A 24,161-nucleotide genomic window follows, 5' to 3' on the forward strand; every position below is an offset into this window, starting at 1 on the left:
AAAGCTGGGCAGAATCAACTAAATATTCTGAAGAACCCATTGGCTATATGGAATTTGCATTAAAGAGTCCTGTATACTTTATTATTAGTTATGAATTACATGCTATATATTCTTTTTCTAAAAGAATCATTTTATTATTTAATTTTATTTGTTATTATTATTTTTTAATCTGACCAGAAAGAGAGAGGGAGGGAAAGTGAGAAAGCAAGCAGCCAAATTGGAGACTCGAACTGTGGTCGGCCATGCCACCTGCCGGCCCTGTACTATACATTCTTTACATCAGAAAAACGTGTACTGAATGTATTTGTAGACATAGGCACGTCCAACACCACTCTCAGCTGGTTGTTAAATATTTACCAACAGATCAATGGAGAAGGGGTTGGTCAAGGAGGCAGAGTCAGAACTGTTTTTCATTTTTCATTTATTTATTAATTCCATGAGAGAGAGAGGGGAGGAGGGAGGCAGTACCGGCAGGGGGCCCGCCCCCCGGCAGGGTCCCTGCCCTGTGATCCGCCCAGCCTCCACCAGCTGGTGCATGCCTGAGTACACAAGGAGACCTGAACCATGACCCGGACCTGCCCATGGCCAGGGCTGGGTCTTTAACGTCAGAGAGCTGGCCAGTGAGCTCTCCGAATTACCCAATGTGACATGGCATGTGGATACTAGTCACCCAAAAGGCACAGATGGCAAAACAGTGTATGGCGACAAGTAGGGAGGATGATACCTATGGGGTACACATTGCTTACCCATAAATAACCTAGCCCCACCACCAAACAAAGGAGGTGTCTGAGAACCAGACCATGTCCCCCCATTCTGATGGACTGGAAGATAAGATTAGATCTAAATTAGGTATGAGATGGAAGCTTCAAGATGGGCCAGACTGACCTTTTAATAACTGAAAGAGGCTTTAATGCCATAAGATCCGCTTGACATTGTTAATGGATTAAAAAAAAAAAAAATTCACCAAAACATGGCTGAAGGCAATAATGAAAATGAAAGCCATTCCAAATCAATGCCCCTGGAGTTGAGTCTGCTCAACAAACACTAAAAATACTACAGAAATACAGTGAAAATACACTCGCTAGAACTTAGAGGTATACACTGTATAAAATATGTTTAAAGACGTAAACGCATTGGCTAAGCCTACACATCGATGCTCCGTATATGAAGGCAATGTGCTTTGGAATGTAAAGCGCTCTGTGAGCACACGCCTTTGGAGAACAGCACAGATGGTGCGCTCCTACCGAGAGGCAATCGGATTGCCGTTCCAGGCTTAGTTAAGCAAGAACTCCTAATGAACTCTCAGAAAATGCCCTTACCGTTGAGGACGTGCTCAAGACACCCGAGACCCGCACGGTGCGTTCCCCAGATGCTACGTCAGAAAGCTGCAGCTATAGCAAGTGGTTCAGGAAAAGGGGAAGATAAGAAAATATTGCACACCAGATATTTTTCCCCCGATTTTTACAAAGAGGGTACGTGTGCTAGTGGAATGGTGGTGATCGGGAGAATAGAGAGAGAGAAAGTGAGAAAGCCCCCCTACCCTCCATGGGTCACGGTCAAGTTGAAATCCTTTCTTCTCCATTTCCGTCCCTTTTTTGGGATTTTTGGGCACACCATGCATGTATACCTGGTGTGTTTAAGCCACCAAGTCCAATACTCAAATTGTGTGACAGGCCGCATGGGACCCAGTTCACGTAACACCCGGCCATGGGGTGGCCAGACACTACCCTTAAAAAAACCAGTTTCATGGAGAGATAATTCACATATCATACAAAAATCCATTGAAAGTATATACCTCAGGACCAGCAGTTAGCATAATGGCTATGTCACTGGACTTGCATGTAGTTGACCGAGGTTCAAGTCCTGGATCCGGTGGCTTAAAACTCACGCCGGGCGCGTGTGCGTGCGTGCCCAAGATCCCGACAGGAGAATGGAGGAGAAGGGATTGCGGTGTGGCCACCCCTCCCCCTAGGTGGGTGAGTGTGATTTCTCACTTTCTGTCTCTCTGTCTCTGTCCTTCTGGCGAGTGCACACGCCCTATAGCTTCCCCCTCTTTAAAAAAGTATATCCCTTGATGGTTTCTATTCTGTTCAGTTATCCAACCATCAGTTACCACCATCCATCTTAGAATATTTTTATCACCCCAGAAAGAAACCCATGCCCATTAGCAGTCACTCCCCTTCCCCTAAACCCTCCGGGCTAGGCCTGGGCAGCCACTCACTCCCCCCCCGTCCCCCGTACCCCTAGATTCGCCGATTCTGCAACGTCTGTACAACCGGATTCACAGCACGCCGTCTTCTGTGACTGGCGTCTTGTACGAAGCACGTCTCCGGGGCTCGCCCAGGCTGCGGCGCACCAGGGTTTATCCCTGTCTAGTTCTAAGTGAGCTCCCCTCGGGCGAGCACACCACTCCTACTCAGCCACACACCCGCCGACGGACTCCCAGACCCCGAGTCGGCCCGAATGCGAGACTTCACGGAGATGGCAGCGTTTGCCCCTTTGGCCTGTACCAACCACATGCCCAGTCTTTTGGTCATTGCTGTTTTATGTGTTTTTTTTTTTTTTTTTTTTGAGAGATTTTCACTGTAGGGCACATGCGCTCGCCAGACAGACAGAGAGAGACATTAGAGACAGAAAGCGAGAAATCACCCCCCAGGGGGGATGGTCACGCCGCAATCCCTTCTCCTCCATTCTCCTCTTGGGATCTTGGGCATGCACGCACACGCGCCAGGTGTGAATTTTAAGATACTGGGTCCGGGATGCGAACTGCGGTCGACTACGTGGGAGTCCAGCGACATAGCCATTACGCTAACTGCTGGTTCCCCTGTTTTCTGTTTTTTAAAAAACATATTTTCTACAAACATTTGCTTTTACCAACATGGGGAAAAAATGACTTGCAGTACTTTCCTTGAGGCCTCTGGCCACGAGAGACGACAGACTCTGCTCTCTGCTCCATGTGGAACGAGACACGGCAATAGTAATTTAGTGAGACTTGTCTGTAGTGCACACCTTTTCTTAAAAATTAAAAAACGGAAACACGTGTTTTTCAGCCTACAGTCCTCAAACATAGCCACCCACTACAGACTGTGCTGTAATCTCCCTGCAGGCCGTTTTTCCTGTTCATACTTCCCTTCAGTGGACGGGGGGGACAGGAGACTGTGAGAGGGGGTGTGACTGCAGAAGCCAGGCCCCGATACTGTCACGCTGAGGGCTCCACCACGTGTGGGAACCTGGACTTGAGCCCAAAATAGAAATAACTCGGCTCAGAGCCAGAGTCGACGGGCGCATCCACGGTGTCAGTTTGCTCGACTCTGCCTGTCTCTGGCTGCTGGAAGTCATTAGGGTGGCCTGGTGAGCCACGGGAGGCTGGCCACAGAAGGTGTGCGCTTTGATCTGTGCGGAGGCCTGGTTCTCATGCTCTCCTGCGAGGGGAGCTACCAAATCCACTAAGGCGGGAACCAACGGCGTCACGGTCTGACCCTTTCCTCTACCGAGGACGGCGTAACCCTCTGTACTGGCCATGTCCCCTCGCGTCGAGGACAGCAGTGTCTCTCGGCTGTGTATCCCAAAGCAGCACTGTCCGGGACACTGATGATGACCATGAAGTACGTCCTTAATAAGTTACTTAGTAAGGAATTAAAGCCACTGGTCAGGAGAGTGCAGCCTGGGGTGGCAGCAGGCCCTCACTGGCTCCTTCCACCTTCCTGTGCCCGGGCCTAAATGACACTTGGACCGAGAGGGTCCATGACTGTCCGAGTCACTGACTCAAGGTGCTGAGCATTTTGGCAGGCCTGGTCCCACTTTCTGGAGTCTAACATCGAGCTACCTGCTCCAGGTCGAAAGCAGACAGTGCAACCCACTGCCTACTGCTGACCTCTTGCTTCCACTTCAAGCTTTTGGTCGACCTTCTCTCGGTCTCTGAAGGTTTTCATTCTTGGACAAGGCTCTTACATTTGGTCTGTATTCATGGCTTCCTGTTCTATGATGTCTTGCCGGAATGCAAGCCTGCTGGTTTTTTTTTTTTTTTCTCCCTTAAGAATTACTTTAGGGAACCAGCAGTTAGCGTAATGGCTATGTTGCTGGCCTCCCACGTAGTCGACCGCGGTTCGTGTCCCAGCCCCGGTGGCTTAAAACTGACGCTGGGCGCGTGTGCGTGCGTGCCCAAGATCCTGAGAGGAGAATGGAGGAGAAGGGATTGCGGCGTGACCATTCCCCCCTGGGGGGTGATTTCTCGCTTTCTGTCTCTAATGTCTCTCTCTGTTTGTCTGGCGAGCGCACGCGCCCTACAGTGAAAATCTCTACAAAAAAAAAAAAAAGAATTACTTTATTTATTTATGTATTCATTCATTCATTCATTTGTTTATTTCTATTTGACCAGAGAGGGACACAGTGGGGCTGTGAGGGCGGGGGGTGGAGAGAAAGAAATCAAGTTGCCAGGTCCGGAACGTGAACCGCAGTCAGCCATGAGGGGATCCAGCGCCTTTAACCACCACGCCACCTGCCGGCCCGCTGTGACGTCTGGCCTGAACTCGAACCGGCTGCTGTCTAACGCGTGGGTGACACGTCCCATCACAGACCACTCTTTGTCCACACTCACCTGCTCTCCCCACGCTTGCTTCAGTCATGTGGACAGGTCTACTCTGGGATCCAAACTCTCACTGCACCTCTATCGTCGGTGTAAAACCCCGTTCAAATAAGCCCTCGTGGATCACAGACGGAACGTTGTGAGCCTGTTTTCCATTCTTTGCCTAGCAGAGGATGGGGTGGGCGGCTTGGTGGGGGGACAGGTAGGTTAAAGAAACAACGAACTATTGCTCTCGGGTCCAGCATGCACCCTGCTAGCTCACCAGGACTGGCCTGACAACTTGTGTGAGACCAGGCACGCTCAGGGTCACTTTCTCCGGGACGAGATTCGCTCACTAGCCACCTGGCCACAGGGGTCAGGAGATGAAGCCCGAGGGATTCTGAGCCCCGGGATCTCCCGATCCTTCTCTGTGCCATCATGGCCTCTGGTATCTCTGTCCTGACCACCAAAATACCTTCCCGAATGGGCCCCTGTCTTCAGTCTCTGCACTCCTGGATAACCTAGACTTCGGGCTATGAAAAGGCAAACCTGGTCACGCAAGTTCCCTTCTTACAAACTTTTAACTCTCTCCAACCCACCGGGTCCAACGAGGCCGGCTACACACCCAGATGCATTTCTGCCAGTAACTGACACGCCAGAGGGATTTTTCTCACCTACTAAATTACTGTTCCCAGTGCTTTTATGGCGTTCTCTTTAATAGAGGCTATTTCAGTATTTTGCTCGCCTCCATCATTGTTTCTGCAGGAAATAGGGGTTTTCGAAAGAGGCAAACGTGTTGATGAGACAGAGGTGACTACGAATACTAGGAAGTCATCATTCGAAAAGGAAAATTAATGCATGGCAAAACCTTTATGCTCACCAACTGCGACGTGCTGGCCTATACGATAAAGTAATCCATCAGTGTGAGGTGGTGTCCATGTTTGTAACCTTTAATAACCATGCTGGACAGCACTTTAATAGAGTCTGCACTGTCATTCTGATCTTCTCCAGGGAGACCAACCTCCAACGAAGAAAACGCAAACCACTGATCTCACACGAAGGCTTAAAGCACAGAGGAAGGCGAGCGGAGGGCGAGAGGCACCTAACACGGCAATCCCCGTACACGGGAACCCCTGTAAGATAATGCTGAGCTGTTCCGGCAGATCATCTTGTCTCACGTGTGAGCAGGGAAATTAAAAGACACATTGTTTATTACGGGCTTTTCTCTGATCAGCATTTTAAATTGGATTTGAATCTTTTCAGAGTTGAGACAACTTCCCTCTGTCCAACCGCCCCTGTAACCTCCTTAGGGTGAAAATCCGACCCTCGCCTCCTGTTGCTCCTCCCGGCAGGATGCCATTACTCTCAATAAGCCCTGTCACACTGGCCTCTGCAACCTGCTGACCTTCCTGACCGCACACGTCCCAGCCCAGCTGCAAACCTCTCTCATCTGAAAGAAATGCCAGGCCAGCAGGTGGCATGGTGGTTAAGATGGTTGGATCCTACGTGGCTGATTCCGCAGTTCGAATCCTGGACCCAGCAGCTAAAACATACGCTGCTGGCATGGTGGTTAAGGCACAGGATTTCCATAAGGCCGACTGCAGTTCGAGTCCCAGACCTGGCGGTTTGCTTTCTCACGTTTCCTCTCTGTCTCTCATGAGTGTGCATGCCCTATGGAAAATTTAAAAATTAAAAAAAAAGGAAAAAAAGTAGATTATAAGCATGTACATGTGTGCCCTAAATCCTGAGAGGAAAATGGATTGTGGCGTGGCCATCTCCCCGGGGCTGATTTCTCACTTTCCCTTCTCTGTGGCTCTCTCAGGCGAGTGCACGTGCCCTAGGGCAAAAATCTAAGAAAAAGAAAAAGAAGGGCAGGCCTACGTTAAAACAAGGCCGTAAAGCAAAACTCTCCAGGTTTGTCACTCTTCACCAGAGTGTAGAGATGTAAAGTCGGGTGTCTCTCTGAGAGGTTCTGTAGCCGTTTTGTAAAGCAGGGGAAACCCAGCTTGGGTCTCGTACCTCCCTCCTGATCTGGCTAATTCCCCGGCCTTCTTCTCCTTTCGGACCTCGCAAGTCCTCCTCTCCCACAGAACATGCTCATATACCTCGGTCCACATCATTCGACCGTCTCCCAGTGAGCCATCTTCTCCCGTGGGACGTACGTTTTCAGAGAACTTTAAAGAGAGGCTGCACTTACCCTCACACGTGTGACGTGAACACAACACAGTGAGGACGCGAGAGTGCGTGTGAGGTGGGCTGTGGCCTCTGGTCAGGGGAGCTGGCTACCACAGGCTACCCACGAGGCGTGACTCCTGGTCCTGGTGCATGAGCGTGTGTGCCCTACATGCCAACATGGAGAAATGCCGGCACTGTGGCAGGACACGCGCCACCGGAGGTGCTTTCTCCCTCTCGATCCGTCTCTCTGGTAAGTGCACACACCCTGTAACCAAAACATCAAAAGCAAAACCGAAAAAAGGATGCGTGTGTGAGCAGTGTAGGTTTCTGACAAGGAGGGACCGGGAGTTACTCCATCCAGCAGCTGAAAGCTACCACGCACTCGGCCCGTGTCAGGACCAGTGTGACGCCTGGCCCACGGTGGCACCTGTGCGTCCCTTCTCTAGGGTCGGGTTCTGGTCATTCCTTCCCACGTGCTGACGGTGCCAGTCATTCCTCACGGAAATCTGACCTTCGCTTTCTGTTTTAGTTTAGTTTTTTTTCATCCATTTTTTCTTTTCTTTTAAATGAAAGAGAGACGGAAAGAGTTGGGAGGAGGGGAAGAGAGTTTATTGATTGATTGATTGATTGGGCTATAGGGTCCATGCACTCACCAGAGAGAGAGAGAGAGTGAGAAAGAGAGAGACAGAGGGACAGAAAGCGAGAAATTGCCCTTCCGAGCCCCAGGGGGGATGACCATGCTGTAATCCCTTCTCTTCCAGTCTCCTCTTAGGAGACACACACACACGCCTGCCCACTGTGACTTTCAAGTTGACGGGTCTGGGACTCGAACCACAGTCAGCCACACGGGAGTCCAGCGTCTTAACCACTACACCACCCGCTGGACTAAGCGGTTACTTGTAACCTATTAATACATAATGCCAAGCCATTGTGGCTGAGATTCCTATGAACTATCTTAGCCAGACTTTAAAATTTGTACTGAAGTGACGAGCAGATGTTTCTACCACATTTGGTACAACCTGACATCGCACCAGAAAAGAAAAATTGGAGGGATATAGGACGCATGTAAACTGCTTATAGCAGACGGACCAGCTGCTGCTGTTAGGTACGTACGACTACCTTTTCTTCCTGTTCTGGAGGCAAGTATTTAAAAATTTTGATTAGAATCGGAAATCAAAATGAGCTCAGTTATTTAAATCTCACGGTAGTCTAGTGGCCATGGGGGTCAGAAGGTGACAGGAAGTGCTTAGGGCTGATCACACAACTGGAGACTTAATGCCTTCCACACCAGGGGAGCTTTGGAAGTGCTGATCCCTGGGAGTGACGTGAAGGGCTTCACTGAGTGTTTCTGGAGTCCTTCAAATGTGCACGGTTGTGCAAACAAGCCGTCCTTCTTATCTGAGCAAGTCACAAACCAAAATAAAAATGAGGACTACTCTGGGGCCTCGTTTCATTAGCTGGTTAGTTTTCATCTGTCAAACCAAAGTCCGTGGGGTTGCCATATGTCCATCCCACCCTATAAAGATCCTGATGTCACACACAGGCTGAGACTTTAGTTTCCCAGGTGCTCTTAATTGACCTCGTCCGAACGTCTTTGTGGTCGATAGTACTAACTCATCATGGGAATTCGTGGGGGTCTCCAAACTGTGCTTTTCACAACGGAACTGGCTCGTAAGCAACATCCGGATGGGATGATTCCAGGGAAGAGGTGCTGAGACTGGTTGGTCCCTCCTCCCACGTGGACACGTGCAAACAGCAAACCAGGCCCCGCTACAAAGCTGGTGCGTGTTACCCGTCCCACCCGCCTCCCACAGGGACTCAGGACGAAATCTATAAAGCGACAGTGAGGAGGGTCCATTTTAGAGAAGACCTGCCCAGACACTGGCACCCGGAGACCCCTTTTCTTGGTGACTGATTTCAAGATTTTGAGACGTCAGCTGGACTTATTTATCAGACCTGTTTTTAACTAAATCCTCCAACAACAAACTGAAAAGATAGAAATATATCCCTATGTCTGTGTATATGATTTGCTTAGGTATGGAAATGAAGGGGCGGAATCAGCAGATGGCGTGGTGGTTAAGGTGCTGGACACTCCCACTGGCCGACTGCAGTTTGAGTCCTGGACCTGGTGGCTTGCTTTCTCACTTTCTGTCTCTCTCTCTCTCTGGTCAAATTAAAAAAAAGAATAAATAAATACAATTAAATAAATTTTTTTTTTAAAGAAAGGCAACAGAGGGGCTGAGGAGGGGCAAAGGAGCAATCATAAACTGAAATACTGTTTGCACACTTGCGTTTAGCTGAGTTTTCACCCTGTATTTGCAGAATAAAAAGATGGTACACGGTGTACTCCTGAGGGCTGAGGACGAATGTGCAGATTAGACACGGTAAGCCTGAGACTGGCTTGAAGTCACGGTGAGACACTGAGGCAGCCAGGTTTTGTTGGGGCATCAAGTCATTCATGGCTTGGGAGGACATATCTCATTAGGTGGAACCAACCCTCGCCTAGCAGCTATTGTGGGTGTGCCTTTGATAATACGATCTGTAATATGACCTTCAAGGGACATGGCCCTGGAAAATGACAATGGAAAATGCAGTGAGACAGCCATTTTGACATGCTTCTCTGCTTTCTCACTTTCTGTCTCTCTCTCTCTCTGGTCAAATTAAAAAAAAGAATAAATAAATACAATTAAATAAATTTTTTTTTTAAAGAAAGGCAACAGAGGGGCTGAGGAGGGGCAAAGGAGCAATCATAAACTGAAATACTGTTTGCACACTTGCGTTTAGCTGAGTTTTCACCCTGTATTTGCAGAATAAAAAGATGGTACACGGTGTACTCCTGAGGGCTGAGGACGAATGTGCAGATTAGACACGGTAAGCCTGAGACTGGCTTGAAGTCACGGTGAGACACTGAGGCAGCCAGGTTTTGTTGGGGCATCAAGTCATTCATGGCTTGGGAGGACATATCTCATTAGGTGGAACCAACCCTCGCCTAGCAGCTATTGTGGGTGTGCCTTTGATAATACGATCTGTAATATGACCTTCAAGGGACATGGCCCTGGAAAATGACAATGGAAAATGCAGTGAGACAGCCATTTTGACATGCTTCTCGGGGACACAGGCTGACCCGGCGTGCTGATGTCAGGACAGACAGAAAGTAAGATGGACTTTCTAATGGAATTTGTCAAGTCACTATGAACCCACGGAAGGCTCCTTAAGCCCTGGTTTGAGCACAAAAGAGTAGAGAAATACAGCGACACGGTGACTTGCTCATAAAGAACTGAGACATCGCCTCTGGAAAAAGTTATAGAAGGGTCAGCCGGGCTCCCTAGACCTGGAAAACCGGGTGAATGATTAAGAACTTGAACCTCGTCCGTTGTACGAATCACATTACTGAACGTGAAGAAGAAAGAATTCTACAGAATAAGCCACTTCCGTGTGAACTGCTTGAGGACAGAATGCCAGCGTCTGTTTTAAAACCGTGGAGGATTTTACTGAGGGAATGTAAAACATAAATTAAGAGACTTTTTTCTTGCCTAAGGGCAGGTGAGACAGAAAAACACAGAGGAACACTCCCCAATGGGCACGTGGTCACACCGTGACCCTTCCTCGCCATCGCCCCATCCTGTCAGGATCTGGGGCCTGCAATATGGGCAGTGCATTTCTCAACACACCAAGGCCAGGATTCACACCGTGGTCAGCCGTGCGGATCCTGCTTCCTTCACGACTGGGTGGTTAGAGAAGTCATGATGCACTTTTGCACAGAAAAATACGTCATGACTCTTCCCATGACCCAACAGTAGGCAATGGAGCTGGTCCCAGCCATCTTTAAAACTTCCTCTTTATCTAGCCTAATCTTTTAGAAGTGTTCTATTTACACACTCCTCTACATGCGTTCTCTTCTCCCAGATTTCTGAACATTAAAGGAATCTTCCTGTTCACAATCAGTCATTTAAAACTGGCCCGTTAATAAACAGTCTTTGCGATTATTGACTGTTGTAATCTAGACCATTCTTCACGCATTCAATTCAACTGATGTTTATTTTTAGTGCCCAAATCGGAAGGAACTGACCTAGACACTGTAGGGCATACAGAGGCCACTAGCACTATGAAGCCATTTACAAACTGACAGAAGGCAGGTGGGAAGGGGCCAGCGGGTGGCACAGTGGTTAAAGGTGCTGGACTCCCATATGGCCGACAGCAGTTCAAGTCCCGGACCTGGTAGCTTGCTTTCTTGCTTTCCCTCACTCTCTCTCTCTCACCTAACTGGAAGACGGGCAGGAAATAAAGGAGGTACTAGAAGCGGTATGCTGCCTCCCTGGAGCTTGGAGGGGGTGTGGTCAGGAAGGACGGAGCTGAGAGAGGACACTCTGGAATACAGACAAAGGAATGTGGTGATGAGTGTGAACAGGACGACTGGTCGACCTTCCAGGATGGAGAGGATGACGAAGACACAAAACCAGGCTACAGAGCTCCCCAGGTAGAGCGGCCTGTGAGGGTGTGCTCTGGACTGAACTGTCCCCCCACCCTTAAACAAGCTGGTATGCTGAAGCCCTCACATCTTCTGTGATTGTTTTAGTTCAGTCCTGTAAGGAGATACTTAAAGTTGAATGAGATCATATGGGAAGGGCCCCGAGCCCACAAATTTAGCGTCCTTCTGAGAAGAGAGAGCAGAGAGCTTTCTCTCGGCCATCAGAGGGCACGACCAGAGGGCCGCTGTCTGAAAGCCAGCAAGAGAGCCCGTCCCCAAACACTGAGTCAGGCAACGCCTCAGTTTCCCAGCCCACCCCAGATCTTTGAGAAATGAATTTCTACAGTTTAAGTCTCCGGTCTAAGGTATTTTACATGACAGCCCAGGAAGAGTTAAAGTAACAATATTCTGTGCTTGGACCACTTCCCAGGAGACCGGGCATGTTGACCAGTCTGTGGCTTTTATGATAAACATCTGTCTAACTGAAATAAAACACTGCCTTTGGGGACCTGCAGATAGTGTAATGGTATGTCACTAGACTCCCATGTGGCCGACTATGGTCTGAGTCCTGGACCGGGACTGGAGGCTTAAAACTCACACTGGGCACATGTGCGTGTGTGTCTAAAATCCCGAGGGGAGAATGGAGGAGAAGGGACTGCGGCATGGCCATCCCTCAGGGAGGTGATGTCTCACTTTCTGTCTCTGTCTCTACAGAGAGTGCATGCGCCCTATAACAAAAATCTCTCTTAAAAAAAGTTGCTGTGGCTGGCAGGTGGTATGGTGGTTAAGGGCGTTGCACTCCCATATGGCTGACCATGGTTCAAGTCCTGCACCTGGTGGCTTGCTTTCTCACTTTCCCTCTCTCTCTCTCACATTTTCTCTCGCTCTCTCACTCTGTCCCTCTCTGGTCAAAATAAAAATAATTAAAGTTAAATAAAATAATTCTTTTTTAAAAAAAGTTCCTTTTGTATAGGAGAACCTAAACAAGTCGTCAAGGAAAGGTTGTGGGTTGAGGGACTCTTCAACTCGAGAAGTTAGTTAGGAGGTAGCATCCGAGCACAGCTCCCACTCGCAGCTCAGCATTTGCCTGGCTAGAAACCCTGTATTCTGAACTACGAAGACTCCGGACCACGCTTTATATTTTTCACGGCTTCTTTACCAACTGTACTTGGGAACTTCTACGGTGTAAGGGTCGTGGCACCTCTGTGCCCCCGTAAACCTCAGCTCTTCGGTGGTTTTTGTCTCATGTATACAAGAACCAACTGATGTTCTCTCCAGCTGCTACTAACGGCTTTGCCCACATGGCCAACTTGCCCAGAGGAACACAAACCTCTAGGTGGAAGAAAATTCCAGAGCCCTGTTTTCTCCACTCCCTGCTATACTTGTCATGTAAGAAGTTTCAATAGAAAGGAAAAAGTTCTGTATTTTCTAAATTTCAATCAATGCTTCTTGTCGATCCTTAATCATCATGGTTATATCCGCCCTGGAGTTTTAGAGATAAAAATGGGGGATTATTTACAGGAGGAAATGTTTTCCTTTATGTCCCTCGTAAAGTTAGCCTCCGGCCCACTTAAGTAAACATAAAATTCATAAAGTACTTGATGTATTTCTAGTGTTAATGTAGTCCTGAAGGCTCTATATCGCCTTTCTTACTGGTAATATGAGTAAAACAAATGTTGTATGAAATATCAGTGATATTATAAGCTTTATATTTTTGTTCTTTTCCCCAAAAAGATCATTGCCAAGAACCTTGATTTATGGGCATGTGGGAGGCAGTTTCCCACTGCAGATCAGCGTCGCTGTTTTCAACCAATCCCTCGGCTAAGCTAGTACCTCAGTATACTGGTAGCCATGACCAAGTCTTTGTTTTGGTTAGTGATACTTACCTATTATTTCTGTGAATAACTGACAAAACTCTCAGACAGGATTGTACATGAGCCACTCAGATCAAACATTTGTTTCTGGAGAAAATGGTTTGGTTTTCTAAATGCCTTTGTGCTATTTATATTCATTTTTCTAATTACTGACAGCAGTGCTAGGGAGCCTTTTTCAACACCTCAGTTCAGTGAAGTTGCGGGTATAACATGAACATACAAAAATCTGTGGCATTTTTGAAGTCAAAAAAGAAATAATAATAAAAAAATAATATTTGTGATAGCACCCAATATACCAGAATAAAATACTTCAGAATAAATTTAACCAAGTAGATGAAGGACCTATACACTTAAACGTTACAAAACACTGATGAAAGAAATTGCAAATAACACACACAGAAAGATATTCCATGTTCATGGACAGGAAGAATTCATATTGCCAGCGTCTATGCTACCCAAACAATATGTAGCTTCAATACACTCACTATGAAAATCCCTTCACAGAAATAGAAAAAACAACCCTAAAATTTGTATAGAACCACAGAAGACCATAAGTAGCCAGAGAGCTGAGAAAAAAATAAGAACACCGTACTGCCTGATTTCACAGCAGAATGCAGGGCCTAGCCACGCTGTCTGCGATTGCTGGGTGCTGCTGTGTGGGCCTGGGCCTGTGGGAGGTCTGGGTTTGGTTCCTGGGCAACCCAAACAAGGCAGGTGCAGTGGAAATTCACTTCTTTGGACTAATGTATTTAAGGTCTCACCCAGAAAGAGGTGAGCTTTTGCTTCTCACTCTCCCCGCCAGTGCCCCCACCTCCTGAAAGGACGGACACACAGACTGGCTGAAGGAAGGATGCCGGGGCTCCCCAGCAGAAAGCACCTGCTCCTAGTCCCAGCAGTATGTGGGAGGCCAGTGCTTTCACGCCGCAGAGCAACCCTGGCAGGGCAGGTGTCCTCAGGCAGAGGCCTTCGATCACTGGTCACCTTGGCTCTCATGGGGAACAGAGTTCTGGCCCCTGCTTCTGATTTTAAGTTGATTTGTTTACTGTCAGAATTTTATAATCTCAGGAGTAGGGACTCTGCTGTACTTTTTTTATTATTATTTTTATTGCCAGAGGGCACATATGCTACCAAGAGCAAGAGCGAGAGACAGAGAGAGAGAGAGAGAGAGAGAGCCCCAATAGGATATGGTCATACCGCGATCCTTTCTCCTCGACCCCATCAGGATCTGGGGCACACACACACGCACCCAGTATGTTTTTCAAACCGCAGGGTCAGGATTCACACTGCAGTTGCCATGTGGGATTTGGCTCCCGATGCGTGGGGCTCACTGCCTGCACCACATGCCAACCCTGACCTAAAATTTCTTATTTAAGAATGGCTTAAAACTACCCATCCCCTTCTCATCCATGGCCCTGGGCCTGAATCAGAGTTGTTCAACTACCTGAGCTTAAGGTGCCAACGTGGGCCAGGCAGACAGAAGCTGCGATGCCACCGTTCCACGCACGGAGGTGACCGCAGAGTCAGCAGGCCCCAGGAGTTCAGAGCCCAAGAGCTGGAGCCGAACTTGTGAGTTCCGACTCTTATGTGGACAACTTACCTAACCTCCCTGCGCCTGTTCCTTATCTGCAAACTGCAGATAACCTCTGACAGAACTTCTTACCCCCCAGGAAGGTGAGAGGATTAAACAGGAACGAATGAGAGGCACTGAACACAGCACCTGGTGCACAGTGGCCTGAGGGCAGCCAGCTGTCACTGTTGTTGTTATCATAGTCATCACCATCAACATCACCAAGCCTGCCAATGCCTACGCCAACAGGCACCGTCAGCCCTCAGCGTTCCCTGGGCGTTAATGGATGGTCCTGCTGCAGCTACAGCAGAGGGAGGGCTCCCTTCTCTCCTTTCCTACTCCGTCCTTCCCATCCTGGGTCGCCTGTCACTCACCTGGTTAACCTTCAGGGAAAGCCGTCGGTACCCTCGGGCAGCTGCTTTGAGAAACTGGACGGTAATTATTACTATTGTGCTAAAATATACATAACTGTCACCACCTTATTCTTTTTTAAGCATATAGTTTGGTGGTGTTAAGTACATTAAATTGTTGCTGAACGGTGGTTTTTGAAGGGCAATGTTTTATGGCTTCCCAGAAATAACTTTGAGGACATTTCTCTTCCTTTGGGTCCGGCGGTGACCCTGAGAGTGACCACAGGCCTCCGGAGTGATTCTAAGAATCTGCCTTAGCTGTGGTATTGCAGCAGCGCAGTCTCCAGACCTCAGTCCTGAGATTTATTTACTGAGACCTGGATCGGAGTGTCTTCCCATCACGGTTAACATTTCGTCTCATGGGTAGTGAGACCATCACATGGTGCCTGGTGAGAGCTCCACTGTGATCACGTGGAGGCATAATTAAGGCATGAAATCAGACCTAGTTTTCAACCCCAGAGCCACGAATAGAAACCCTACCCTGTAAATAGGCTTTGGCGGGGTGGGACTACAGCGCAGGGATAATAACGTGATTGCTTCTCTGGCTGCTTGAATGACACAACGCCCACTGCCTCTGTAACTATTTAAAGAGTGCTAGGCTAGAGAACATTTAAGAAGAAAATGTCGCAGCTTTTTAAGAATTTCTTTGCTGGGGGTGAGTAGAGGGCATGGTGGCTAAGACACTGGATCCCACATGGCTGAGTCTGTGGATCAAGTCCTAGACCCGGTGGCTGGACAAACCTTTCAGGTGCACATATATGCAAGCCTTTCCTCCGGGGACAGGGACTGCAGCATGCTCACCCCTCCAGAGGGTGATTCCTGACTTTCTCCCTGTGTCTCTGTCTCTCGCCGACAAACACGTGTACCCTAAAGCAAAACTGTAAAACACAGAATTCCTTCTTGGTGTGAAAATAATATTTCTAGCCTATCTTCTGGTTGTTATAATGGTAATGCACATCACTGGGATAATCTATTAAAATACATATATAATACACTTTAAAAGTCTCTTCACAATCTAAATGAGGTATAGTGATTTAATGCACAGATAATAATACAAAATTATATAAATAATTTAAAAAAAAAGGAAAGACAGAAAAGAGTCCGGCAGGTGGTGTGGTGGTGAAGGCGGTGGAGTCCCCAGGGCTGACTGCGTGTCTTAGACCAGGAGGATGGAAAATGACACGTCACCTGCGTGTGCATGCCCCGAATCCCGGGATGAGAAGGAAGAGGAAGGGGCTGTGGTGGGGCTGTGCTCCTTGCAGGTGCTTTCTCGCTTTCCCTCTCTGTCTCTCTCTGGCAAGTGCATGTGCCCTAAAAAAAAGCTAAACCATAAAAACAAAACAGAAACAAACTCCCCCAAAGCGCCACAGTTATCTACTTAGAAAGACCACAGAGGGAACAGAGGGCTCCACTGTCCCTGAAGCTCACTGGGCGGAGGCTGAGGCCCGGTCCCACGCCCCCCTTCGCTCAGGAGGGCAGCTCTAAGAATGACCTTGCTGACAGCAGGGAGGAGAGTGAGGAACGCTTCTTGACTTTACTAAAACCCTTGGCAGAAACTCCTCCTTTAATTCTGAAATGTGTTGCTATTTTTATTTCCTAGGAGCTTGCAGTACTCCGTCCACGTAACAGGGTGCAAGAAAGCAGAGCACGCACGTGACTATTAGTATCAGGATGGTGCAAAAGCAACTGCACGTCCGCATGGGTGAATGCTGCTGCTGGAGACTGGGCGCGTTCCTAAATGGCTGTGGGTGTGCTAAACACCATTCGGATGCGTGTTTCTCACTTTTCCTTTTTGCTAATGACTTACTTCTTGCAGTTTAGACTATGGAAATGTTAGACAAAAAGCAAATTCAAGCGGTCTTTGTACTTGAGCTCCAAATGGGTGTAAGCAGTGGAGACGACTCACATTGACAAACATCTGGCCCAGGAAAAGGCTGACCGACGTACAGGGCAGTGGTGGCTCTAGAAGTTCTGCAAAGGAGACGGAGACCTCGAGGATGAGGAGCGTTGTGGCGGGTCACCGGGAGCTGACAGTGGCCCAACCAGAGCAACCCCTGAAGCTGGTCCTCTGACGACCACAGAGACGTTGCCAAAGAACTCAGGGTCGGCCGCTCGATGGTCGCTCCGCATTTGAAGCCAAGCAGAACGGTGAAAAGGCTCGCTAAGTGGATTCCTCTTGAGCGGACTCAATGTTTTTTTATTTAATTATCATTTTGAAGTGCTGTCTTCTCTTAGTCTACACAATAATGACCCGTTTGTCGATCGCATTGATATGGGATGAAGAGGGGGTTTTATCCAACAACCGGCATTGTCCAGCTCAGTGCTGGACTGAGAAGTCCCCAAGCACTTCGCAAAGCCCAGCTTCCCCTACCCGAGGTCACGGTCGTGGCTGGCAGGCCCCGTGACCTGTGTCTCTTTTCGGAACCCTCGCTCTGTGCAGTGTGCGCAGCACCTCGATGAGCTGTCCCGAGCACCGCCATGGTGCAGCCGGCACCGGTCGATTCTCCGTGACGACACCTCGCGTGATCAGTGCTTCCAAAGGTGAACGAATGAGGCCGCCCAGCCTGGCTCGTCCGCCATGGTCCCCCGGCCTCTCGCCAATGCACTGCCACTTCTTCAAGCACCTCGCAACTTTTGGCATGGAAAATGCTGCCGCAACCAGCGGGGTGCAGAAGATGCTTCTGAAGAGAGTTCTTCGGATCCTGAAGCACCAATTTTTACACCGCAGGAATAAACAAACTTATTTCTCCTTGGCGAAAATGTGTTGACTATAATGGTTCCTTTTTTTTTTTTTAATTTAACCTTATTTATTGATTTTAATATAACCAGAGAGGGACAGAGAGAAACAGAAAGCAAGGGAAAGTGAAAAAGCAGTTGCCAGATCCGAGACTCGAACCGAAAAGCCTAGGAAAAAACATGTCGTGACTTTTCTGACAACCCAATCGTATCCTGAAATAGGTTCCGTTGTGTCCCTTACAGACAACAAGAGGCCAAAGAATACTAGGGGTGGGAGTCGAGGTGAAAAAAGGCTTGTGCCTGAGAAGAAGCGGTTACTTTGGGAGTTCTCTGCACAGACGGCACTGCGTGGGGGTTACGTGTGTGTACTAGAAATAAGGGGGCAGACGAGCATTCATTTTACAGACGACGAAGGACAATCCTGCCTGTTTAAATCATCTAGATTATCAAGACAAGAGCCTCAGACAAAGTGAAACCATGAAGGTGGAGTTACAACGGCTTCTCAGCAGTTTTCCTAAAGAAAGCGCATTTCGTCACATACAGCACTCCAGACTCACTGAAGTGTAAAGCAGCCATTTAAAGGGCTCATGCTGGGAATCAAACTGCCTTTTTAGACCTCAAAGGCCAGGTCATGGCACCTTACACAGCTCACGTGATACTCACACACTTCCAAGGGTTTATAGAAGTCCACGCGCATCTGAAAAATTGTTTTTTCTAACAATAATGCTGCAAGACAGTCCGGGTCAGAAACATAGTCTTCTATTCACAAGTGAGGGCATGGGTTATCTCGGGTCATCAGCTAGTGACATAACCGGGTCAGGACTCCGGCTTTCCCGTTGGCCTCACCACTCTGGGTAACCTGCCTCTCTGACTTTAACCCCCCCCACCCCCCTTTTTTTTGGAGAGGTTTTTGCTATAGGGCACGTGCGCTCGCCAGACAGAGAGAGACAGAGAGACAGAAAGCGAGAAATCGCCCCCCAGGGGGGGATGGCCACGCCGCAATCCCTTCTCCTCCATTCTCCTCTCGGGATCTTGGGCACGCAGGCACATGTGCCCAGCATGAATTTAAGCCACTGGGTCAGGGACTCAAACTGCGGTCAGCTACATGGGAGTTCAGCGACATAGCCATTATGCTAACTGCTGGTCCCTCTAAGGCCGACTTTTGAACTGACAGCATTTCTGATGTAAAAACAGCGGTACGGTTTCGGTATAGGGAAATCGTATTTACTCGTAGTCTGTCAAACATACTTGTGATCACTTATAAGCTGGGTAAGACTGAAGTTTAACTGTAAGGGGCAAAATCTCCAGATTGGAAGTGTAGGTAACAGAGTGAAATAACCCCATTAACCAAAACGATGAGCATTTTAACTTAAGATAATCTCAGCAATTCTTTTCAAGGGTCTAGAAACGTCAACATTCTTAAACACGAAGTACCCCAAAACGGATCACCTCGTTTTAGAATGAGGAGATCTTTGAGTATGTGTTGGAGTGATAAACGAAATGTGAGCGAGTAGATCACAAACAGTCTTCTGTTCTAAAACCAGACAGGCCATCTGCTTAAGGCCTATTTCCAGGTGGCTGCTTCTTTTTAAGATGATTTATTTCTGCCCTAAGCAAGAGAGAAAGAGAGAGGGAGACAGAGAGCTAACACCTCCAACAGAGTCTTGACCCTGTGATCCATGGCTAGCCTGCCTCAGCCTCAGAGCACGAACACGGGTGCGCCCCGAGTGCTCAGGGGGTCTCTAACTACGAACCTGGCCCTTCCTGTGCGTCAGCCTTGCAGAGCGCTGGCTTCTCCGCCTCCCTCACTGTCCAGCGGGTTGAAAATCCTTCCACTATCTTTGGACTTCTGTGTTTTCAAGAAAAATCCCCCCAGATATGTAAAGAATGAGCAGTTGGTTACTGTTTCCGTTAAAAGAAACTAATGAAAGGCACACAATCACGCAGCTGGGTGTGCACAGGGACTAAGAATGGGCAGTGTTGGGGCCAGCAGGTGGCGTGGTGGTTAAGGGCACTGGACTCCAACATGGCCGACCATAGTTCAAGTCCTGGGCCTGGCGACTTGCTTTCTCACCTTCGCTCTCTCTCTCTGTCCCCCTCTGATCAAATTAAAATAAATAAATAAAGTTAAATAAAATAATTCTTTAAAAGAAGGAAGAAAACAAACAAAAAAAAAAGACTGGGCAATGTTAAGCCTATCGGCGAAAGCCAGAAGGCCTGGCTGTGAACCCTTTACTTTCCCCAGGAAGTCGGCCTCTATCCTGGTTTATTTTGGGGTCTTTCCTAGTTCAGAACCAGTTGGCTTCCTCGTTCTAAAAGCTCGTCGGGATGCACGGTTGTTAAGATTGCCAGGAAGGTCACATCTGTGTGGTGCTGCCCGGTGGTTATCAGATTTTAACGGCCCACGTTTCTCAAATTAACATCTTCTCCTAGGCGTCTAATTAAAGATTAAGCTATGCAATTTGGATTTTTATTATTATTTGGCAGGAAAATTTAATGCATTTTTAAAATGCACTTTCTAATCTGAAATGATTTTCCATTCATCTTTATCACACTGTCCTTTTTCCTTTTAAGCAAATAACAGGTCTTAAAAAGATGATGGAGAAGAGCCAATTTAAAAAGAAAATAGTTACATACTATGGAAATTTGAAATCAATAATACGAATTGGTACCAGAAAGGATGTGAGCAGTAGTAAAAAAAAAAAAAAAAAAAAAAAAAAAAAAAAAAAAACAAAACCCGCCCCGCCCGGCCCTAGAGTCAGGTGTCTTACCGGGGTTGCAGTCTGTGAGGAGCGAGCAGATGGAGAGGAGGACTTTGGAGATGGTGAGGGCCGGGCTCCAGTTGTCTTTCAGGATGTCCAGGCAGATCACGCCTTGGCTGTTAATATTACAGTGATAGATTCTCGTGCGGAAGGTAACCTAGGAGAAAACGCAAGCTTGTTACAAATACGTACTCTGTAACAGACAAAACAGTCCAGGCCATTTGTTAAAACAGACTCGACTGGGGGACCAGCAGTTAGCGTAATGGCTGTGTCACTGGACTCCCATGTAGTCAACCGCGGTTTGAGTCCCGGACCCGGTTGCTTAAAACGCACCGGGTACGTGTGCGTGCATGCCCAAGATCCCGAGAGGAGAATGGAGGAGAAGGGATTGCGGCGTGGCCATCCCACTCCCGGGAGCAGATTTCTCGATTTCTGTCTCTCTGTCTCTGTCTTTCTGGTGAGCGCACGCGCCCTATAGCTAAAAACCTCTCCAAAAAAAGAAACAAACAACAAAAAAAACAGACTCGGCTGTTTCCCAAGTATACGAGAAGGATCAGGAAAGGAAAATCGCCAGCTCAGAGTGTGTCATTTCGGTCACAGAGAACCAAAGCCCAGCAGCGACACCCTGCCATTCTGCTGCTGCTGACGAGCCCTATGTTAACTCGTGTTCCGGGGACGGAGTTTACTCTTAATGCAATTATGGGGGTGTTTCGGAGGGGAAACCTGACTCTTACCTATGAAAACTTCACTTCCATTGGAGTCTAGTTGTTTTAAGAATTTTGCACATGTATGTAATTCAAACACACCAAAAAGCACTGGAATATTAGTTAAATGAAATATTCTATGGGCCGGCAGGTGGCGTGGTGGTTGTAGGTGCTGGATTCGCACGTGGCCGACTGTGATTCGGGTCCGGACCTGGAGATTTGCTTCCTCATTTTCCCTTTCTCTCTCTCTCTCTGTCTCTGGTCAAATTAAAAAATAGCAACAGCAAATGGAAATAAATAAATAATTATTTAAAAAAAGAGAAATGCTCTATGACATGATTTTAAAACATGAATGCCTATGTAAATAATGTGCCTAGTTTATAGAATGATTATTAGTTATGATTACTGAACTCGTTCTTTTTTTTTTTTTTTGGAGAGATTTTCACTGTAGGGCGCGTGCGCTCGCCAGACAGACAGAGAGAGAGACATAGAGACAGAAAGCGAGAAATCACCCCCCAGGGGGGATGGTCACGCCGCAATCCCTTCTCCTCCATTCTCCTCTCGGGATCTTGGGCACGCACGCACACGCGCCCGGCGTGAGTTTTAAGCCATCGGGTCCGGGACACGAACCGCGGTCGACTACGTGGGAGTCCAGCGACACAGCCATTACGCTAACTGCTGGTTCCCTGAACTCGTTCTTCTTAAACTCTATATTCTGAATGTACATAATATGAGGGCTGCCTATTTTTTCCTGGTGAGAGTCAGATCGAATTGGACTGCCTGTGTATAATTTTGGTCAGGTTTTTGTTATAGGGCATGTGTACTTGGCAGAAAGAGACAGACAGAGACACAGGAAGCGAGAAATCAGCCCCCGGGAGGATGGCCACGCTGCAATCCCTTCTCCTCCATTCTCCTCTTGGGATCCTGGGCACGCACACACATGTGCCCGGTGTGACTTTAAGCCACCGGGTCCAGGACTTGAACCACAGTCGACTATGTGGGAGTCCAGCAACATAGCCATTATGCTAATTGCTGGTCTCCAGATCGATAATCTTTTACAGCTAATGACCAATATGGCATCATTCTTAAGTACTGTGAGTACTTTTTTTTTAATTTCAATTTATTTATTTGCATTCATTCACTGTATATCATTACAACATACAAAATGAGATTTTCCATCCAGAGTACACTGTATATTGTCTCAATCAAACACATCAACAAACATGTTATTGTCAGCAAATGATCTTCCATTTTTTGTTTTCTGTATGTTTTGCTTTTTTCCCCCCATCCTTGGTTCCCTATCTCTTACCCTCTGCCACCTCCCACTCTCCTCCCACACTGTCTCTGGTATCTATGTTTGCTTTCTATACCGTTTTCCCCTCACATTTTATTGAATCACCAAAGACCCTAATCAATCCAAATACCCTCCTAGCAAACACAGGTGACACACACATTTCCATGAACACAAGTCTAACTTTACGTATCCTATAAAGTAGCACCTAGCTGGGGCTACATATCCTACTGCAGTCATTGAATAGATATATATTTTTTTGTAACTCAATTTACATTCCTTCCCTAAGCATCAACTGTGAGCACTTTTAATGGGCACTTCTAACGTCTCGCCTGACCAAATATTCTAGACACCCCTCCCTGCTCATGCACATCTAGAATGCCTATGAACATCGAAGAAAACAGAACCGATGTTTTCATGATGCGCAGCCGAGTCTCCAAGGGGAATCCAGAGGCCAGACCTGAAAATCCCCACATCTAGTAAGGACGTGAGCTGATAGGGTGGCAGCAGGGGGTGGCGTCTGGGAAGAGTGGGGACTAACGGATGTCAACTGGCCTTAAGCAGAGGGGGTCTGGATCTTGCTATCCACGTGGAAGGAGATGACAATTTAGGCCTGTATGTGGCATGGGGCTGGAGCTGAGAGCCCTAGAGTAAACTGGGGCACTAGCAGGAGTGGCTAGTCTTCCGTAAACGGATGCCTTGAAAAGACACGCCCACGGGAGATGACAGGAAAAAAAATATGCCCAAGAAAAGCCTGGGCTTGGGACTGGTGGGAAGAAATGTCTCCTCTGAGAATTCTAAGTAATGAACGCACATTACATACAAACACTAACATAAGAGAGCTGAAATGACTAGTTTACTAACAGATCAAATATATGTCTCAGACGGAAAGTATTGTTGGGAATAAAAAGGGTTACTGTGTTATGAGCAAATGAATAATTCATCAGGAAAATAATAGCAGTTTTGTATCTGCTGTACCTAACAATGCACTAAAAAATATGCAGAGCAAAAATCTGCAGAATTATAAGGAGCGAAAATTACACATCTCTAGTTAAACAGGGCCATTTTCATTGCAGGAATGGATAGGTTGACCCTACCAAAAGTTAGTACGGGTACTGAAGACTTGAACAAATACATAATTAAATCAAGGGACTGAGTGAAGATACAATTTTACACTCAACAGTTAAAGAATCCATCCTCTTTTCATGCACATAAGAAACGTTTACAAAAGCTGATGACACGCTATGCTACAGATGAAGCTGAACATATTTAAAAGAACTGATACTATTGAGAACATAATGCTAGGTCACAATCTACCCAAAAAAGAGCTCCCCATCTTATGTTTGGGAAGGGAAAAACACATTTCTAAATAATCGCTGGATTAAAAGATAAAAGAGTAAGTGATACTTAGAGCTGAATGACAATGGAAATGTGGGGTTGCCACTCCGAGTTGGTAAAACTCAAGAGAAATCACCCCCTGGGGGGGGATGGCCATGCCACAATCCCTTCTCCTCCATTCTCCTCTCGGGATCTTGGGCACGCACGCACACGCGCCCGGTGTGAGTTTTAAGCCACCGGGTCCGGGATGCAAACCGTGGTTGACTATGTGG

The 24,161-nt window shown here is 47.6% G+C and overlaps 1 protein-coding gene across 1 annotated transcript in view; it reads right to left on the reverse strand.

The window, feature by feature from the left end:
* The window catches only part of LOC102499793 (ubiquitin-conjugating enzyme E2 E2-like), a 228,494-nt gene that overhangs the window by 6,780 nt on the left and 197,553 nt on the right, over positions 1-24,161 (reverse strand). The window contains 1 exon segment of the mRNA XM_014585034.2: positions 20,566-20,713. Within this exon segment, the coding sequence (XP_014440520.1) occupies positions 20,566-20,713 (148 nt within the window).

This window comes from Tupaia chinensis, unplaced genomic scaffold (genome assembly GCF_000334495.1).
Source record: "Tupaia chinensis unplaced genomic scaffold, TupChi_1.0 Scaffold148626_1, whole genome shotgun sequence".
Classification (NCBI taxonomy): Eukaryota; Metazoa; Chordata; class Mammalia; order Scandentia; family Tupaiidae; genus Tupaia; species Tupaia belangeri.